The sequence below is a fragment of the Necator americanus genome, chromosome III, assembly GCF_031761385.1.
Source record: "Necator americanus strain Aroian chromosome III, whole genome shotgun sequence".
Lineage (NCBI taxonomy): Eukaryota > Metazoa > Nematoda > Chromadorea > Rhabditida > Ancylostomatidae > Necator > Necator americanus.
The window spans coordinates 5,438,006-5,456,597 of record NC_087373.1 but is presented as its reverse complement, the minus strand read 5'-3'; the positions used below and the strand labels follow the sequence as shown (position 1 = coordinate 5,456,597).

Here is an 18,592-nt window from a genome sequence, read left to right as displayed (position 1 = left end):
TTTGGGCCGGAAATACAAAATAACTAGAATGCTTAGGGAGTAAAAAAAATCCACTAGGAAATATTTGTATGGGATTCCTAGCAACCAACCACTGCCTGATTTTTCTTCTCTTCTTCTTCCTTTTTTCAATTTTCACTTTTAAAAGTTTTGTGACACAAGACAACCAAATCAGTCACTCAGAGGATAAACGTGGAAAACAGAGAATTTTGTTTGCTTTGGTGACAATCGTTAAGAACGCGGTGGTTTACCAACCCCGCTAGTCGGTGGAACTGCTCAGTTGTTTTCCTTTTGAAGGTCTTGCGTGGTGTACTTGGAACAATATCGGAGGTTGGCGAGGAGAGAGGAGGAGTTTGATGGGATATGCCTGGTATCAAAGACCTCGAACCATTTTCAGGCCTCTGAAAAAGACGAGTTTGTCGAAACGTCAGGCCAATAAAGGAGTTTCACCTAAACCTCGTTGGCATAACAAGAAAACATGAAGAGAATTTTATTTTCTCTGTGTCATAACAAAAAAAGCAACCTGTACGATATACGACATAACAATGTTGTATTCGAGTTTTGATGGTGAGGGAGTCCCCTAGGGAGTTCACCGCGGAGAAAACAGGGGTGTCGCGAAGAAGGGGTTGGTCGCTGGGGCACCGTCGGTAATGGCGGTCAGATTGTTGTGGCGAAGTTGGAGATTTTCAGCAACATGTGTTTCGTCGCCGCTGCTAGTCGGCTCACCTCGCTTATGCCTCAGATGGATTGAATCATTCACCATACGACTATCGAAAGCAACCTTAGCCGCTGCGCCAAACCTCACCATTCCTTATTGAAGTTGAACACAATCGCATAGCATTTCGGACACTTTATTCCGTTTTAAATATCGCTGTCAACATCCAAAGCTCTAAAAAAAGAGAAAAATCCACTTCGACCCACCTATAACCTGAGACATGGCGCCTCATGGACATGAATCTACGAGAGCTGTCTCATCCCAATTCTAAACACATACCATGTTTCTCTGCAGGAAATCCGAAAAATTATCAAACTCAGAATACCAGTAATGAACACCTGACCAGACGACTCGCATCGGCGAACAAAGGCATTGCGCCACTGATCCAATGTGGATTACTACTGAAGTCCAGCGTGAGAAGACCAGAAAAGCAACGCGTCCTTACAAAATCCTTCACAACCAAATCACGGAAGAAGTCCTTACGTTACCTTTAAACATTTGAAATGTTGCATCGATACTTGCGTGAAGGCATTATCCACCAAGTACCGATATCCGTAACCAGAACTCTCGAATACTATCGTAGGTTGGATTTGTTGCAATCTATAAACTCCAAGTGGGAAATTTGCAGCGAAAATGCAAAAACGATCGTAAAATCGATTATTTTATCTGAGAGCCGTGTACATCCATGATCAGCATCGTTCATTACCCTAGAGACTAAGTAGTAGCAAAAGGTCCCAAAAGAAATAGCACAACTTGTGTCGTTCGCCTGCACGTGTCGCGGTTAATTGATCTGTCGGGATGCAGCAAGAACAGCTGATATCCATCAAGTGTTGTTGGAGGCAGTCGCTGGACGAGAATCTAGTCTCGCCTCCTCGATCAGGCCACGAGACTGGAGTGAACTCTTCTGTCCCTCCATTTTTTGATTATGTAAATTAGTAGTAATAAATTTTTTAAAAATGTAATAAATAATTAATTAGGGGCGGGTGTAGTGTAGCGGTCAGAGGTTCCGCTTCCTGCTCCATCGATCGGCGGTTCGAATCGAGATTGATTAACGCCAGAAACTTTATCCTTTATCCTTTTATAGTAATAAATATTTATAATAACCATATGAACTCTCGTAACACATCAAGTGTAGGAAGATGTCCCTATGACTTAACGGTGACAGTTTTAACTGTTAACCCAGCTCATCTGGATCCTCTCCCCGGATCGTGCCAGCTCGATAACTCATCCGAAGCCTACGTCTACAACGATAATCACGACTAACTACGAAACGCCGATCGAGCAATCTATTGTCTACACTGCGTATTGCATGGAGCTGACTGAGGCAACGAAGTTGTCAGGATGCAACAGCAGCAGTTACATAGTATTTATTTATTTATTTATTGAAACACCTGCAGGTGTACCATAAAACAAAAAAAAAAACAAGATGGAACCCCCCCCCCCCCCATTTTTTGATTATGCATCAAACGTCGTCAGAGGCAGTCTCCTGCCGAGAATACACTCTCACCTTCTCGGCCAAGTCATCCGGCTGGTGCGAACCCCTCTCCCCCGCATTTTTTGATTACGTAGTATATAATAATTATTATTTATAATAACCATTTCAACTCCCGTAACATATAAAGTATAGGAAGCCCCTATGACTTGAGGAACACATCGCTGATCGCTTTGTGTTTCGTAGTTTTTGAAAAAAAAGGACAAGAAACATTATTACACGTAGAAAAATCTTGTAAAGGTATTAGCGTTCTTTTATTCGAATTAATTTGTTGCACTCTTTGTTTTTCCTTTTTTTTTTGTTCGGTCGTGGAGACTTTAAAGTATTATTAGTTGCGATATGTTGACTACACCTTCTCTTTACAGACGGTGCCAATCCCAAAACGATCGTTGATTGCTTCGTTCTTTGTTCTTTACTAAAATAAATATAATATAATATAATAATATAAAATAATAAATAGTTTACAATTGATTTCACCCCTCGGGACACCAAACATCACACGATCACCGCCTAAGGCAATGTTTCACACCTTCCTCCCCCCTCCCTCCCTTCCTTCCTCCCTTCCTTCCTTCCTTTCTTCCCATCGTTGTTTATTACAGTATCCCTGCACTTGACCGTGATTTCGCCCCTTCAATGATTTCTAGTTAATTTAAATTGAGTTGTCGGGAAAAATTAAAGGCATCACTCCACGAATCTGAGGTGGTATGGATTTCAGGTAGATTTTCGTATTGGGGATAGTAGATTATGGGGAGGGATGATTCCGTCCATTTCTTCCTAATTGCCGTAAAAACGGCCCGGAAGATATAGCTTCGGGCGTTCAGGCTTTCTACAAGGAGTTCGACTGGAGCGCGCCAACCTTGTGTGGTGCCGTATCTTCTGGGCCGTTTTTTTACGGCAATTAGGAAGAAATGGACGGAATCACCCTCCTCTCCATAATCTACTATCCCTTACAGGAATACTCCACCTGAAATATGCACCACCTCAGATTCGTGGGGTGATGCCTTTAAATTAAGTTAATCGATTGAGTTGTCGCAGATTTAGTCCATACGTTGTCTAGGAATGGTGCCTGTGTGATGTACGGCGCAAAAATATGACATGTGTTTGACCATGGCCAAAGTGGTTTGTTTAATACTTTCAGAAGCCAAACATTGATGCATGCAAGATGTGAATGGACGGATTTCTGCTATATTTCATGGAATTATTATATATTATATATTTAGTAGTATATTATATTATATTTAGTATCACCTGCCGTGAATAATTGATTTTTCTTCTTTCAGATTCGCACAATGAGCCGTCCGGAATGTGCTCATACTGCTGACCTCCTCTGAGAAAATTCCCTATTATTTTAGTGATGGTCCGGAGTATTCCGCTGGTCACATGACGGATAGCAATACATTTTTATTTTTGCGCAAAAAAAAGAGAGAAAGGAATCGAATAAATACACACATCTCATCTATTAACATGTGATATGACATAGAACATCTCAAGTGAAATCCTTAGGCTATTTACAAACAAGAGAAAAAAGTGTCGATCGGATACGGAAAATGCGATCGATAGATAGACGAGGCAGGCAACGGAGTAAAGATGACATCAGATGGTTGACGAGACAGCGAGAAAATGGGAGAAAAGAAAGAAAGAAAAACACAAAAAAAACCGGATTACTGTAAGCAATAACAGTTCGTGAAGCAGCACCATCGACTATGTGAATATATGGGTGGCACACGATGAAATTTTACAGAAAAAAAAATGAGCAACGTGAAAAATAAAATCGGCCCGTGATTATAGGAACTACCGTACGGTGAGTTGTTCTTTTCTTTTTTTTAAATCAATGTGTATAATAGCATCTTTAATAGGCTGTGCCTAACAACGAATACGGTAAGTAGATGGGAAAAATAAGCGAAAAATCTACGTAGCTTCACAAGTTATGATTGTCAGCTAAGAAATAGGAAGAAAGAAAAACACTGGCAATGTTCCAGAAGTCTCTTTAGACTTTCGTCTCCGGTCCTATATTTTCGGAACTTGACTGGAAAGATTCACGTAGTCGGATCATCTGCCTGGCAACAATATTCCCGTACACCTTATTGTACCATGCAGGACCTCGACCCCTGAAATTTGCGGATACTCGAAGTTAAAGGTCTGCGTAGACGTTACCGAATATTCGCCACGAACCTCAGATCAATCCTTGAAATATAAGTCACTCTAGAGTGTCCAGCTTTTGGTTCAATAAGGAAACGACTGTCAAGAACTGCTGCGGAAGTGCCGCCGAGAAGCTGTGTCTCGCCGCATTGCACGCTACGTTCTGCAATTGCACACGCTCCGCGGATCTCTGACAGGTCGGCACGGTGGAAGCTGAAAATAGGGTAGTTGGATTAAAAAATTACAAATTACATAGAATATTAGGAAGAAATTTCAAATAAGCACTATTTAGAATTTTTTAAAACATTTTAGAAATATTTTAGAAGTGGTTGCGAATGAATATGAGCAGAGAAACAGAGTTCCGCTGCGACTAGCGACTGTATGCGGGCGTAAGCGAGAAACAACAAGAATATGTTTAGGAAAAGCGTTTGCGAACTGTAAAGAGACTTTGGTCCTGGCACGAAAAGTAAGTATACACACAAGAAAAGCAGATACGAGACGAGAAAGCGATTGTTCTACGAACGGTGCGACACTTTTCTGATCTCTGCATCAATCGATTGAGGAAGCATAAACCACAAACCGAGCAACAAAACAATCTCGTGTCGGATGTCCAACAGTGTCGTTCAGCACGAATTGATGCAAATCAGTATCCGGTGCATGAAGGACGTCAATAGTTCGCCAGTTCACTACGGATGTATCCCAAACGCTTCTGGAATTCCGCGAATGACTTCGAATTCACCAATACTATCAGGGTTACTAGTAATCAGAGTACAGTAAATGCTCGATTTTCAGGAAATTAGGAAAAAAGAAGTCTGGAAGAAGCGGATGGTTTTCCATTACCTTTCTCGCATGATTCTATTCATCACTTGTTTCGGTGGTGCTGCTACATCCACCCATACACGAAATAGTTTCAGCGGATGACAATCATTTGGCACCTTACATGAGATCTCTACATCTTCATGGATCCCTTCCAACATCCATGATTTCCACCGATCAGCATGTTCCTGAAATTAGCAAAGTCCATTACGGGAAATTAACTCAGTAGAAACATTTCATTGATTAAAACATTTTTTTTGGAACGGATTTTATTGATTTCAGTAGAAACTGCTATACTGCTGGCCAGTGTGGGCGAGAGCAAGCGACAAGCGAGACGAGCGAGTGACAACAATTTTTTTCTTGCCGAAATCTTCCCTCTGAAATCTCTTTTTCCTTTGAAAATAAGTTTTTTCTTTGTTTTTTTTTGTTTTTAGATGCAAAAGAGCTGCAGCTTTTGGAGCAGGAAAATGCGGTGAGAGGTGGTTGGCCACAGGCTGCAGACACTGGGTCTACCAGCTGCAACCTCCGTTCCTGTCCTGAACCCTGCTGGAAGTCGCGCCACCGACTACATGTTAACGAGGACAAAAAAAGTGAGCCATGAAATTCTCAACATCAAGAAATCACCGCAAATCTCTTCAATTCTTTTTGAATTCGAAAAAAAATTCAATTAAAACGTATTTGTATGATTTGAAAGAAAAAACATCGATTTGAGAAAAACAACATAAGTTGATCTACCTTGACTAGATCCAAAACTTTGTCGATTAGATAAGCACGGGGACCGTTGAGACCAAGTTCTTTGAGCAATGGTGCATCATTATCAGCTTGAATCCTATAATTCAACACATATGTACAGATCAAACTCAAACAACAAACTTAATAAATCGGATCAAAGATCCATAAATCAATGAATCAACTGATCAGATCACGGTCCAAACGATCAATATCTATTCCTGCTACTCACCTATCTTCTGGACCAGTTTCAGCGGCTACGAATACGCTTCGACAATGTTGAATCATGTAGGTGAGGCATTGTTGTGCTGCTCTTGTCTCACGCATCTCCCTTTCTGTTGGCATTCCGGCGGCTCCAATTGTTTTATGTCTCCTTTAAGGATTCGGATCGATTATTGATTATTACCTTTCTCAATCTAGATTCCTTCCTTACCTAGGAGCATCAAAGGAAGCAAACCCAAAATGGATTGTCTAGGTGGAGGCGGAACAATCCACCCTTTCATTTTTATCTTTTTCTTCTCTTTCATCCTCATTTTCATTCTTATTCTCTATCCTTTGTATTAATGACGTTTTAAAGATAATAAGTGAACAAAGGAAGTACCTCGTGGGTGTGATCTTGTCGAGACGAGACGCACTTAATTGAAAAAGCGATGGAGTGAAACAAACGGCAAGATTCTGAGCTGGCATCTGGAAAATTCCACGAAAAAATTCATAAATTGCCGTGAATAAGTGATTCCTGACAATAAATTCCAGGCTTTCTATAGCAATGTAGAGTTCAGCGTGAAAAATTCCCATTTTTGTGGAAGTAAAAGTCGAAAACATACACTATTTGCATCGGAATGTTTCGATACGTCGCTTAGGAAAAACATCAATGTCTGTAGGGCTTCACGATTTTCATCCGGAAGTAGTAGAATTGCGTATTGAAGAGCCAGCAATCTGAAAAATTTCAGATTATAATGCATATATAGAATGGATATATTTACACATATATTTGTATTTATTTGTACTCATATTTATTTTACATATGTACTTTTATATATTTATATTGAATGCACTGTGATTGTTGAAAAAAATTTAATTAAAAAAAAAACAGGGCGAGAATTTAGAAAGCTATAAAACGCACATTTCAGAATATAAATAACTAAATACACATCTAGAGAAAAATTAGGTTCTTCTTGGATTTATATATATATATATATATATATATATATATATTCACTTTTCAACTCAGTAACAGTGAAATGGTAAGTACTGTAGAATCCTGTATTTTTGAAATAATGAAAAACATATCCTGGAAAAATTTGATAAAAGGGCACAGACCCATCAAATACTTGTTAGTTCAATATATTCCAATGTCGCGACCTCGTATTCTACTTGTTAGCCCTTTGAAAATTGAAGAAAATATTAGAGGCCCGTAAAGGTTTTATTCGCACATCTAAGCATAAAGTTTGCTTCGTTGGTTTGGTGGAAAAAATGTGAAATGTGAAATTTTTTAATGATCGTGGTCGAGCAAGTCTAAATTAAGGAATGTTTAGTATTTTTCTCCTTCTTCAGGCAGAAAACACCGCATATAATGGGGTTACGTAGCTTTTAGTGAAAAATTTAAGGTATTAATTCACCGTGGACAGGAAAATTTGGAGAACTTAAATCAAAAATCAGATTAAAAATAGACAAATAAAATAAATATGAATGAAAATTCAAAAAATAACCTTGGGCCATACTAACTTATTATTCGAACTTCTTTAATTTACGGCTTGCCAATATTTGCTCTAGTAACTGTCATGCTCTGGGAATCAAAGGAGAAAAATGTACCAGAAAAAAAAAGAGATCAGTAGAAATTCATTTAGAGTTATATCACTATATAATATTACTAGTATACTACATACTATATTATTACATTAATTAATTACTGTATTACAATAAATTATCACACTAACCTCTCATTTTCCGGCACATGTATGAAAATATTAGCAAAAGTTTCCGAAAGTCGAGCGGTCATCAACGGTTCTGGAAGTTCCCTGAGGTACTGCTTCAGCATATCGGCTACGTCATGAACCTAGGATTAAATAGGAATTAGTTACCGCCTAACTCCTGAGAACATTCCAAATTTTCGATCACCTGTCCCGGATCTAAACGATTCTCATCCACAAACACATCCACTTCGACGTCACGATCACAAAGCATACGTACTTCGAGAATTCTCGACTTGACACCATTTTTTCGGAAAATCCCCACCGTATCCGGCGCCATTTGACGAAGATAGCGTAACACCTGGAAAATTTGTGTTTTCGAGCGGGGGAGGCCGTTCAAGAGAATGGAAAGTTTAAAAATAAAAAAAAAATCCTTGGATCATTACCTCTAGGATCGTTCTCGGCAAGCATAATCCGGTCCGTTTACAGATCACAGTTAATGGCAAACCAAACACTTGATTTGCTACTTCTATTTCTGGAAATTTCAACATCGAAGAAGAAATCAAGAGATTTTTCTTGAGGTTGAGCACCAAGGACCAACCTCTACCAGTTTTTCCATCCATCTTGATCTTTTTGAAAAGTTTTTGGACCGTCCAATTTTTTACGACACCGTTTTGTGATGGTGAAACATCTAGAAAAAAAAACTGTGATTGAAAACCACACACAAAAAAGCGGATATTGTCGTATAAGGCTCTAATTAATCACAATTAGTCATTTCTAAATAAAACTACTCATAACTAGAAATTATTTCAGGATACCATATCACGTATGGTCCCGCCACGAACTCAATGACATACCTCCGATTTTTACAGTACTTCCAGGACCCATATGTTTCTCCAAAATTGCGGTCACGCGTAAATATGCAAGTTTATTGAGACGAGCCTAAAATAACGCATCAGTTCCTGGAATTGAAAATCGGGTGGGCATGATCTACAGTATCTCCTTCTACATGACTTTGAGTACTTCCACGCGGGACACACAAGTGTCTACATGTGAAGATGTGCAAAAAAACTATTCTTGAAGAAAAAAGCAGACGATCTTAGTTGGATGGAGTGATTCATTTCACTTAAGGAACAACTTACCAGCTCTAGAACACTTAACGAATCCACACATCTAGCCAACTGAACATCCGTGAAAAATGCGTCGTCCGATGAACAACTGAAAAGATGGGTATTGATTGAATCAACAAATAAGAAAGATCAATTTCCCGTACCTAGACATGATCGAGGACGACATGAGATTCCTATCCGCTGCACGTCGTTTATTCTGTAACGATCCGACGTGGTTGGCAGTTAAAAGAAATGAGAACGAATTCGATGAGTACGGTAGTATCGATTGACGCAAACGTTGCGATGATGGGCCACTGAAATCATACGAAATCAATCAATTACGGATCAGAGGGACAACTATACGTGAATTAAAAGCTCACTAACATGACCACCCGCATAAACTCTTTATAAAATAAATGTGAAACCGAAAAAAGGAAAAAATAGGAATTTAGTAAAAGGAATAAAAAAAGAGACAACCTTGGAGATCTGGATAGGCTTGATCCGACTCCAGAATCTCTACGATTATGATTCATAGTTGTAGTACCGGATGATTGTTCCTCATCCGTATTATCTAAGCTGGATTCACTCTGAAAATGAAAGAAGTGAAAAAATCCTAGAAATTGAATAGAGAAGAATAGAAAAGATGTTGTAGAAAGATAAATTGAACGCATGTTTAAACTCCTCGTCGATGAATCACCGCCTACAATTCATTTGCGCCTCTTGTTTCTCTTAAGATTCACATTCATTTCTTGCACCGAAGCGCATTTCTTTGTCACTCAATCGATAAATCAATACCTTGTTCGCATGTGTATCCACACGTAGTTGCGGCACACTACTTGACGTCGACGGTGAATCTGATCGAGGAGGTCGTAGACTTGTAAGCGATGTGTCCGGAGATACATCTGCGAAAGCATTAGATTATCCTCGTATGGAGGTGTTACCGTAATCCACAGTACTAACTCGAACTAAGTTATTGTAGTTAGTGAAAAGAGGTCCAGATGAAAATTAGTCACACATGCACGACTTATATGGATTATCGATTAGTACGGATATTCAAATCAATGATCACCATGCATAAAATATCCGTCCGGTTGTATGACGAGATTTCGAGCCACTACCGGTGGTGATTGATATGAACGTGTACTGTACGGGCTACTGTACGCCGGTGATGACGAATAACCGCCGCTACCGTAGTACGGGGAACCGCCATTGTTGGCGTCATAGCCGGCGGCAGCGGCTTGTTGTACAGCACGACGATTTGGTCGTGGCGGAGCAGTTGTAGTTCTGTAAGGAAATGTTAGAGTACCTCAGGTAGGAGTACGAGAGATCTGTTCCATCGGCGCGAAGGCAGCGCGAGAGATTAGAACGCAGAGAAACGAGAGACGTCCTCCGCGTGTCTAGCGTTGCCATCGTGGAACGAAAAGCTCGCCTACGCTGTCACTATTGCTGATTTTGACTATTTTAAGCTCAAGAAAGTCATGGAATGACGCGGCAACGTTCAATATACCGACCCCGACAACAGAAGTGTCATCGCATGACGTAATTTTACACAAAAACGAATCAGCAATTGCGACAAGCTACGCAGTGTTCGAAGCTTCTGGATGGAGTTAGGAGTTGACATTGTGGACAGAAAAAATTGATAGAACCTTTAACGGCTGCCTCTGGTTACAATATTGATTTGATTTTTGATTTTTTCTATTATTGATTGATAATATTTTGATTCTTCAATTTTGAAATACAGAAATATCGTGCGTTAGATCACAGATACAAGAAAAAAGTCAGTCTGTCCTGTCAACTCCTAGCCCCGCCCTCAAAGATTAACGATGCCTCAAAGGAAACGCACTGGAACTAGAGCTTTCTGACTAAGACGTTAACTAATCATAGAAGTAAAAATATCACAAACGTGTATAAATGTGATTTTTTCCCGCAAGTTTAAGGATACTGTAATTTTTCATCCGGGAGATGAAAACTATACATAGCGTCCAGCAGCGCTGTCATCTTTGCGTTGATTTGAGGCACCGCGTTTTAACCCATGAAAAAAAAGTACCTATTCAAATTCCCCTGTGAAGACGGATACAAATACGTCTCATACGGCATTCGCTCTCGACGAAGCCGATCCGGTGGTGTGAAATCGTATTCGGCGGCGTCGATAAGCTGCGGTGGAACCGAACGATCACGTCGTGCATGTGTAGATGAAGCGGTAGGTCGTCGGTGACTTGACGACAAAAATGAATCGTCCGAGGAGTCTGGTGAGGACGGCGACAGCACCACCATGCCTTGACGTCGTGCGCTTTTGCTGCGCGATTGGCGATCGGCAGCGGCTGAGGCGGCGGCGGAGGTGGTGCTGGTGTTGTTCGAGACACGACCAGATCGAGCTGAACACAGCCAAGTGAGCACTCAAAGTGTTAGTCGGGCAGAAGTTCAACAAATCAGACAGATTTAGTAAAAGATATCGGAAAAAATGCGGTAAGGTTACACAGCACGCCATTCCAGGATAGGATAGACAGAAATCGGATCAATACGTATGAAAAAGCTTGTTTCTGCCTGTGAAGTAAGGTTAGAAGTTTGTCTACCTAAGTACAAAACTAATTACTTAATTATTAATTACGTTGATTAATACGCATTTTAGCTTCCGATAGTTTAATTAGTTTAATTGGCTTCCGTAGGAAATCATACCACACTAAAAGCATAGTCTATGACCTATGATCGCTTGTGCTCGCCAACTGTCGCCCGTCCTTACATTTCTCCCATATTTTTATCGGTGTATTCATTAATTCATTTACCACACCCATACTTGCTAGCTTTTAGCTCTCAGTTCATCTTACATTCTCTTTAATTCTTAATAGAATATTTATCCTTTTTATGCCAATGCTTAACGTTCAGAGTCAGTCGCTTTCTCTCAGAAATCCTCAACACTCGCTCATGATCGCCTTCACCCATCTACGACTAATTTTTTGGGGAAAAAGAGATTTTTTTTTGCATTATTCCCATCAAGATAAGAAAAAAAAACTAGTGTTGTCGCTTTTATCAAAAGGAACCCAGCTCAACTACACTCATACAAGCACAAACAGCTCAATCTCGCATAACATGAGGTCGCTGTCGCTCACTGTCGCTAGGTGTCTCTAGCTTTCCAGATTTGACTATATTGACTGAATCTGAATTCGACTCTGTAATCGGAAAAAGGGAACTCAGGAAACAGCATTTTTTTCTGCGAGAAATATTAAGTTTTAGCTCTTTCTGCATAATCGATTCCAGAAAACAGCAATTTTTTTTTTGCGAAAAATATAGTTTCGGCCTAATCTGGATGAATTCGGTAACACAGCGAAACTAACTGAAAAGAGGTGTAATAATTAATTAATTTTTGACTTGTAGAGAAGATACTGTAGTGAAAATTCCAAGGATGATTAATCCTATTTCCGTTATTTATTCTTTTTTTGTTTCTTTTTTTCCACGCCATTCGTCTCAATTTGTTCTCACTGCTTTACAGAGGATTTCTTTCATACTACCCTCGTTTCTATAAACTATTTTGATCTACAATCGTTCTAGTTTAAGTTAAGTACATATGGTTGAAAAATTATGGAATCAACTATATACGAAGCTTAGGTAAGCACTATTATTAGCCACTAATCCACTCTACAAAGCGGTGATTTTAAAACTCTGCCCTTAAGCTAATAAAATTAGCAAAAATTCCCTATAATATAGTCCTAAAAGTAGTAATTTTCCAAAAAAAATTTACCATCTAAATTATTTGGTCGAGGTATCATTCTCATCGTTTCCGGACTAGCAGAATCATATGAGACCAATACTGGATCACCGATCACCATAGCATTCGGATCTCGATGTCGTGATTCTTTACGACGTCTGAAGCGTTGATCAATTATCGATTTATAGTTGCATGCAATGACTTAAAACTCGGTTATTGATTCATTTTCAACAGTAAATAAGGAGATCAAGATAAAAAAGAGCTACCGTAGATTTGAAATTGCATGTAATAGGTTAAAATTCAACAATTGATTTATTTTCCACAGTAAACAAAGAGATTAGAGAATAGAACGAAGGGTCCCATACCTGCTGCTAGATCTTAAATCCATTTTTTTCATGATTGCACGTGCTCGTTCTTTAATTCGTTCGCTATGTGAACGTTGTAGTTTATTGCTGGCACTGAAATCGGGTACTGTATTCGCTACAAAAATAAGGAAAAAAATGGGAAAGGTAGAAATAATAAGGAAAATAGATAGAAGAGGAATTGGGATCACGACGAGTAATGAACACTTCCGAAAGTGTATCGATGTTTATTAATGGGAAAACAATAAAACATTCCACATTTCGCTTCCTGATAAGCTTCTGTTGGCTCTGGCATCACGAACGGTTATGAGCACTTTTTCTGATACGGGGAAAAATTTCTGATAAGGACCTACAAGTATGATTCCGATTTTATGTGCGGGAGTAATCGATAAATGATAATTAGCCGGAATCAGGATCAGGACAGCTTACGTATGTATGTAAAAGCGCAATGAGGTTTTCCGTAGTCAAAAAATAGCACTTTCAACGAAAGGAGAACTAGAGGATAAATCAATGAATCAATAGGGATCAATAAATCAATAATCGATGGAACTTCCGGAAACTCACGAATTCCCATTGCAATCTGGGCTCTCTGTAGTGTAACGCTCCAGTTGACGATCGCTTCGTTTCCCCGTATATGGATCTCGAAGCTCATATCGACTGCGTGGATCAAGTTGATCCCGATACGAATCCCAATTCGGTTTCGGGCATACTGTAACTTTACCGGAGATTAGATTGAGCAATATGCAATATGTGTAGGTGTAGGAAAAGAAAATCCATTTATGGTTAGCGTTAACATTTTAGTAATTAAAACTAGTAATTGTAAAAAAAAATGCTTTTTAAATCAATTTTCTGACCAGGCCAGGCATCGGGACCACGAATTCGTTTTGGTCCCACTCAAAAATATTTATTCATCTACTAAATAATTGTCCATGTCAAATATCTTTACGTTTCCAATCACTCGTCACCAATCAATATCGGTCAATGGAGGCCTGTGCTGTATTGACTGATACAGATTGATGACGTCAGTGCGTATTATTTGTTGTTTTGTTATTTGTTCATTGTTTACTAACCAGTCCTTCCCGGTACGCCATACATCTGTTCGTTTCCGATTCGGGACCACGTATGCGAATGGCGTTGATAGCGCCAGTTACCGGACAGAGCTATCTGAAATCGAACGGATTCAATCGATAGATCAATATTGAACTGATCAGTATTTTTCTACTAGTCTAGTTTATCGAGGTTTTAAAAGAAATCTCCAGTCACATTATTATTGATTTATTGATACTCCTACAAAATTGGAGTGTTCTACTATGAACTATGCGTTATCACTAAACAGTGTTTGTGAAACCAATGAGGTCCTAGGGTCCCACGAATGATTTCACCTCATTGGTGGTATTTTTTCATGTTTTCTTCTCATTGGTATTTTTTTCAGACGATCACCGATTTGTATTATCACCAGGTGATAAAAATTCACTGCACGTTGACTTAATGCGAAAAAATACGAGCATGATACGGGTCTTTGAAAACTGCTGCGCTGATTTCCGAAATTTTTTCAGGAAGCCCACTAATTGTGCTTTCTAGTTGATAAATGACAAATAAATAAGGTAATAAAGGTATAAAAGTCCAGGATAAATAGTAAATAGAGGTAATAAACATATAAAAATAAATTATAAATAAATACAGGGCGTAAATATTTCAGATAATCCACAGTTTTATTTGAACAAGAAATCTTGTTCTTTTTCAGTAAGAAAACTTTGAAAAGGGAACTCATCGGAGATTTTCGGTATGATTTTGTAATTATTAAAAAAGTTCAACCCGTATTGTGCATCACCTTGAAAACTCTAAATAAAAATCCAGTTCATATTTTAGTGGTCCCAGCAAGAAACAGAAATATAATCAGAAGGGCCCCCAAGGTAGCTAAAAACTGTAAAGCACGTTCCACATCTGGATCCTTGCACGATTTTGGACAACTTTTCCCTGACGCCCTTGTGTGTTTGTGAATAAATAAATAAATTGATGATTGAAAAGATAAAATTTCAATGGTAATATGGATAATCTATAAATTCGATGAAGGTGATTAGGTGAAACGCAGAGGTATAACATGAAATTTGCAAAAAAAAAAGAGATTTTATGCGTGAAAAAGTGCTGAGCGACTCTACGCGAACTAATCAATACTAGTCCTAATCAATAGTGAAGACATAGCTAGCCGTTAATTGATTAGTGATCACAGAAGGTGGAAATACACGAAATCTACAGCGTAGCTGCTCAAATAACAGCATATCTGGCACTACAGTAGGAAAAAACGGCCGATTGTAAATAAAATTATGTAAATAAATGTAAATAGCGGTAGTAAATAATATAGATTAATAAGAAAATTTTGACATAAACTTTGGAAAGGAAGGGAACGGAAAAGGGAAAACTTATTAAGTCGAGTCGAGAGGGCCATGCTTATTGGCTGCCCTCTCTCTCTTTGCCGGAAGGGATCCGATAAATAAGTGCATCGGCGATCGATATGCATAATTATTACGGTAGCCTATTTATGCTCGGATGATAATGGGATTTGTTCAGCCAAAGCCAAGAAAGAGGACGAACTGGTGCCGAATGGATAATGAGAGGCACACCATCATCATAAAGTACGTAATTTGAGAATTGTTCGGTTCATAATCGCTAGCAGCGGCCGACCAGATCCATATGGTATTTCCATAGAGAGAGATTTCACCTTTTTTTTTTAAAATCGTCCTTTCTTTTAAAATATAATTTATATTTATCCGCATGATTTTACATCTTTTTCCAAAATTGTTCTTTTTTTTAAAAGATAATTTATATTTTAAAAAAGAGTGTGGTGTAGCGGTTAGAGGTTCCGCTTCCTGCACGATCGATCGGAGGTTCGATTCCGCCCTAGTGCCCACCAAGCCTTTCATCCCTCCGGGATCGACAAATTGGTACCAGACTTGTCTGGGAGGATAAAAACACTGACTTGACACATCGGCTTGCCCCAGCAAGTCATTGTATGGGCCAGCTACACGTTCGTAAACGAAAACGATTCTGAATTGAAGTGAACGTGGTGGCGCGGGTCCCAAGCGGATTGATTCGCGCCAGACACTTTATCCTTAATCCTTTAATTTATATTTATCCGTATGATTTTACATCTTTTTCCAAAATTATTCCTTTTTTAAATATGATTTATATTCAATTTTTTAAATATAATATAATCATCGATATAATTTCACATCGCTTATCGGATTTTTTCTTTTTTAAATATAATTTATTTTCATTCACATGTTTAACTGCTCATTTGGCCTCCATTTGTTCTCTTAAATAGTGAAATTTTTCAAATCAACCGATTAATTAATTTTTTCAAAGAGAAATTCAAATAAATTCATTGAAATTGTAGTTACGTCAAACATTTTCAAGCTATTAAACAAACCAAAGCGCTACTATATTGAATTTTTCCGCTAATAACCTCATTTTCCCGAAAATCAAGTCTTAAATGAAAGCAACGTGGGGATCTTATTCATTCTAGAACCTATTTAACACTCAACGCTTCCACAAATTATGAATATCCATAAAAATTCAACGTAAATCCATAAGGATAGATGCTTTGAATAAAGTGGAAACGTATGTAATTTATGACTTAGATAATAAGTCACAAGTACACAGGAGGTCCGCAAAATTGCGTAACTCATTTTTTTTAATTGTCATGATGAATTCGTTCTGGACATTGACGTCAATATTACATTTCTTTCTTAGGACATTAATGTGCGCTAAAAATAATTGTACGAAATTTGAAAAATAGAAAAAAAATTATTGATTTCTTTGAGTTCTAACCAAGATCGGCATTGATCTTAATTAACAGTAAGCGTTTTGTTAACGACCTTGTCAGACCCTTGAAATTCAAAGCCTGAAGAAAAAAATGTGATTGTTTTCTAAGGATTGTGTTTTGGATTTGTGGTGTGAAACTGCGACAAAAGAACGGAAACACGGGATTTTATGGCTGATCAGGAAAGTATACAAGAGAAAAAAAAATTGAGTTCAGCTCAGCCCAGCCCCTCTATAAACTCTAGGAGTCCAGGAACTTGTAGGACTTGAAAAATTAGCGTCGACATGAAAAATAGATTCGATTCTTCAAAAATGAAAAGAGAAAAATCGAGAATCTATGAAATAATCGTTTCCATTGCTATATTTGAAAACCTTCTGCTGCACGTTCAGTACACATGAGACCAATTGAACAAAGAAATCCACAGCAATTACAATGTAAAACAGCCAATATCCACGAAATTTGAGACCAATAGAAAGCAGCAGGATTCTGAGAAAAAAAAAATCGGAGAAAATTTTGCAGCTACGGCGGACTGAAATATTAGTCTGTTTTCTCACATACGTTAATAAAAGACAATGTTTTGTCTGGATTCCTAGGGGTGGAAATTTTAGGCGCGGAACGGAACGAAATGCAACGAGAATTCGAATAAGCATCTGGAATCGCTTAGGCGCTTCGTCGCATCATCGCACGACGAGCACCGGGCGACGGGCCGATTTGACGGCGGCGAGATCTGGCGGAAACTTGCACAAATAAACAAAAAGTACAGTCGCGTACGATTTCGGAAATTTCCCCATCTAATCAAATGGAATAAATAGCTGAAGGTTCAGGAAGATCGTGCTAAAATTACAATAATAAAATTACAGTAATCAGTGGAATTTACATCCTCAAAAAAAAAAGATCCGAAAGAAAATATCGTATAAAATTCGATGCAAATTTTATACGAAACGTTGAATGAATAATTAGAAAGAAGACTGCGAAAATGTTAAGAAATCAGTGTTTACCACGAAATTCCGTGCAATTTTTATAGAAGATCTTTTCTACGAATTTTTTTAGAAGGGTAAATTCCCTACTTTTTTAAAAAAATTATTTTTAGAAATTTTTTAAATTAGGGTGAATTCCCTACTTAATAAGGAGCATATGTAGTAGGAAAACAAGAGAAACCACTAAAATATTGCTGGATTCTAGCAAGAGCTGAAATGATTTGCTGTTGGTTCATGGACACTACAGGGAACTGTAGGTACCGTACTGTACGTACATATAACCTTTAAGAATTTCGTCTAATTCCAATAAAATTCCCCTTTTCGTATCCATAAAGTGGAATTCAATAGCGATAAACTAATTGAAGATGGATGTAAAATTAATTAGGTGCGGTGATTAAAATTAAAAAATTTGTCAAATTAAAAAAGTCTAAAATTAAAAGTAGGTGTAAAGATCCATGGGAATTTACTAGCAGTCTAAATAATTAAATTAATTGTAGTTTTAGAAAATAAAGAAAAATGTGAAAAATAAATACTACAACTGCTAAACTACTGAAAAATATAAACTATAATTACTATATGTGAAAAATATGTACTACAAGACCATAAAAAATCGTTGAAATTTTTAGAAAACGTGAAGAAACGAAAACAAAGTGTGCTACTTACTTTTAAAAACAGATTTCGTGTGATTATTTGCTCTGTTTACTCGATAAATCCTTAACCGAATGGAAAACTGGGAAACTGTAAGCCAATTAATTAATGAGTGTCAAGGAAATCAAGTAGGATAGGATCAGTTGTTCAGCTCAGGATGCAAATCAGGATACGA

At 38.2% G+C, this 18,592-nt stretch overlaps 1 protein-coding gene across 4 annotated transcripts in view; it reads right to left on the bottom strand.

Moving 5' to 3' along the window:
* Positions 1 to 4,191: 4,191 nt before the first annotated feature.
* The window catches only part of RB195_008673 (uncharacterized protein), a gene marked incomplete at both ends in the record, with an annotated part of 133,497 nt that continues 119,096 nt past the window's right edge, over positions 4,192 to 18,592 (bottom strand). For 3 of the 4 annotated variants that reach the window (XM_064195289.1, XM_064195290.1, XM_013452248.2), the window contains 23 exons: positions 4,192 to 4,312; positions 4,377 to 4,556; positions 4,924 to 5,052; positions 5,184 to 5,347; positions 5,895 to 5,988; positions 6,121 to 6,261; positions 6,490 to 6,575; positions 6,713 to 6,824; positions 7,826 to 7,944; positions 8,007 to 8,159; positions 8,245 to 8,333; positions 8,400 to 8,489; positions 8,656 to 8,740; positions 8,941 to 9,016; positions 9,072 to 9,221; positions 9,385 to 9,494; positions 9,703 to 9,809; positions 9,977 to 10,191; positions 10,955 to 11,282; positions 12,644 to 12,768; positions 12,976 to 13,068; positions 13,537 to 13,681; positions 14,043 to 14,136. In XM_064195289.1, the coding sequence (XP_064046432.1) occupies positions 4,192 to 4,312; positions 4,377 to 4,556; positions 4,924 to 5,052; positions 5,184 to 5,347; positions 5,895 to 5,988; positions 6,121 to 6,261; positions 6,490 to 6,575; positions 6,713 to 6,824; positions 7,826 to 7,944; positions 8,007 to 8,159; positions 8,245 to 8,333; positions 8,400 to 8,489; positions 8,656 to 8,740; positions 8,941 to 9,016; positions 9,072 to 9,221; positions 9,385 to 9,494; positions 9,703 to 9,809; positions 9,977 to 10,191; positions 10,955 to 11,282; positions 12,644 to 12,768; positions 12,976 to 13,068; positions 13,537 to 13,681; positions 14,043 to 14,136 (3,006 nt within the window). Of the gene's footprint in view, positions 4,313 to 4,376; positions 4,557 to 4,923; positions 5,053 to 5,183; positions 5,348 to 5,894; positions 5,989 to 6,120; positions 6,262 to 6,489; positions 6,576 to 6,712; positions 6,825 to 7,825; positions 7,945 to 8,006; positions 8,160 to 8,244; positions 8,334 to 8,399; positions 8,490 to 8,655; positions 8,741 to 8,940; positions 9,017 to 9,071; positions 9,222 to 9,384; positions 9,495 to 9,702; positions 9,810 to 9,976; positions 10,192 to 10,954; positions 11,283 to 12,643; positions 12,769 to 12,975; positions 13,069 to 13,536; positions 13,688 to 14,042; positions 14,137 to 18,592 lie in introns of all 4 variants that reach the window. The other variant, XM_064195288.1, reaches the window with a different exon arrangement.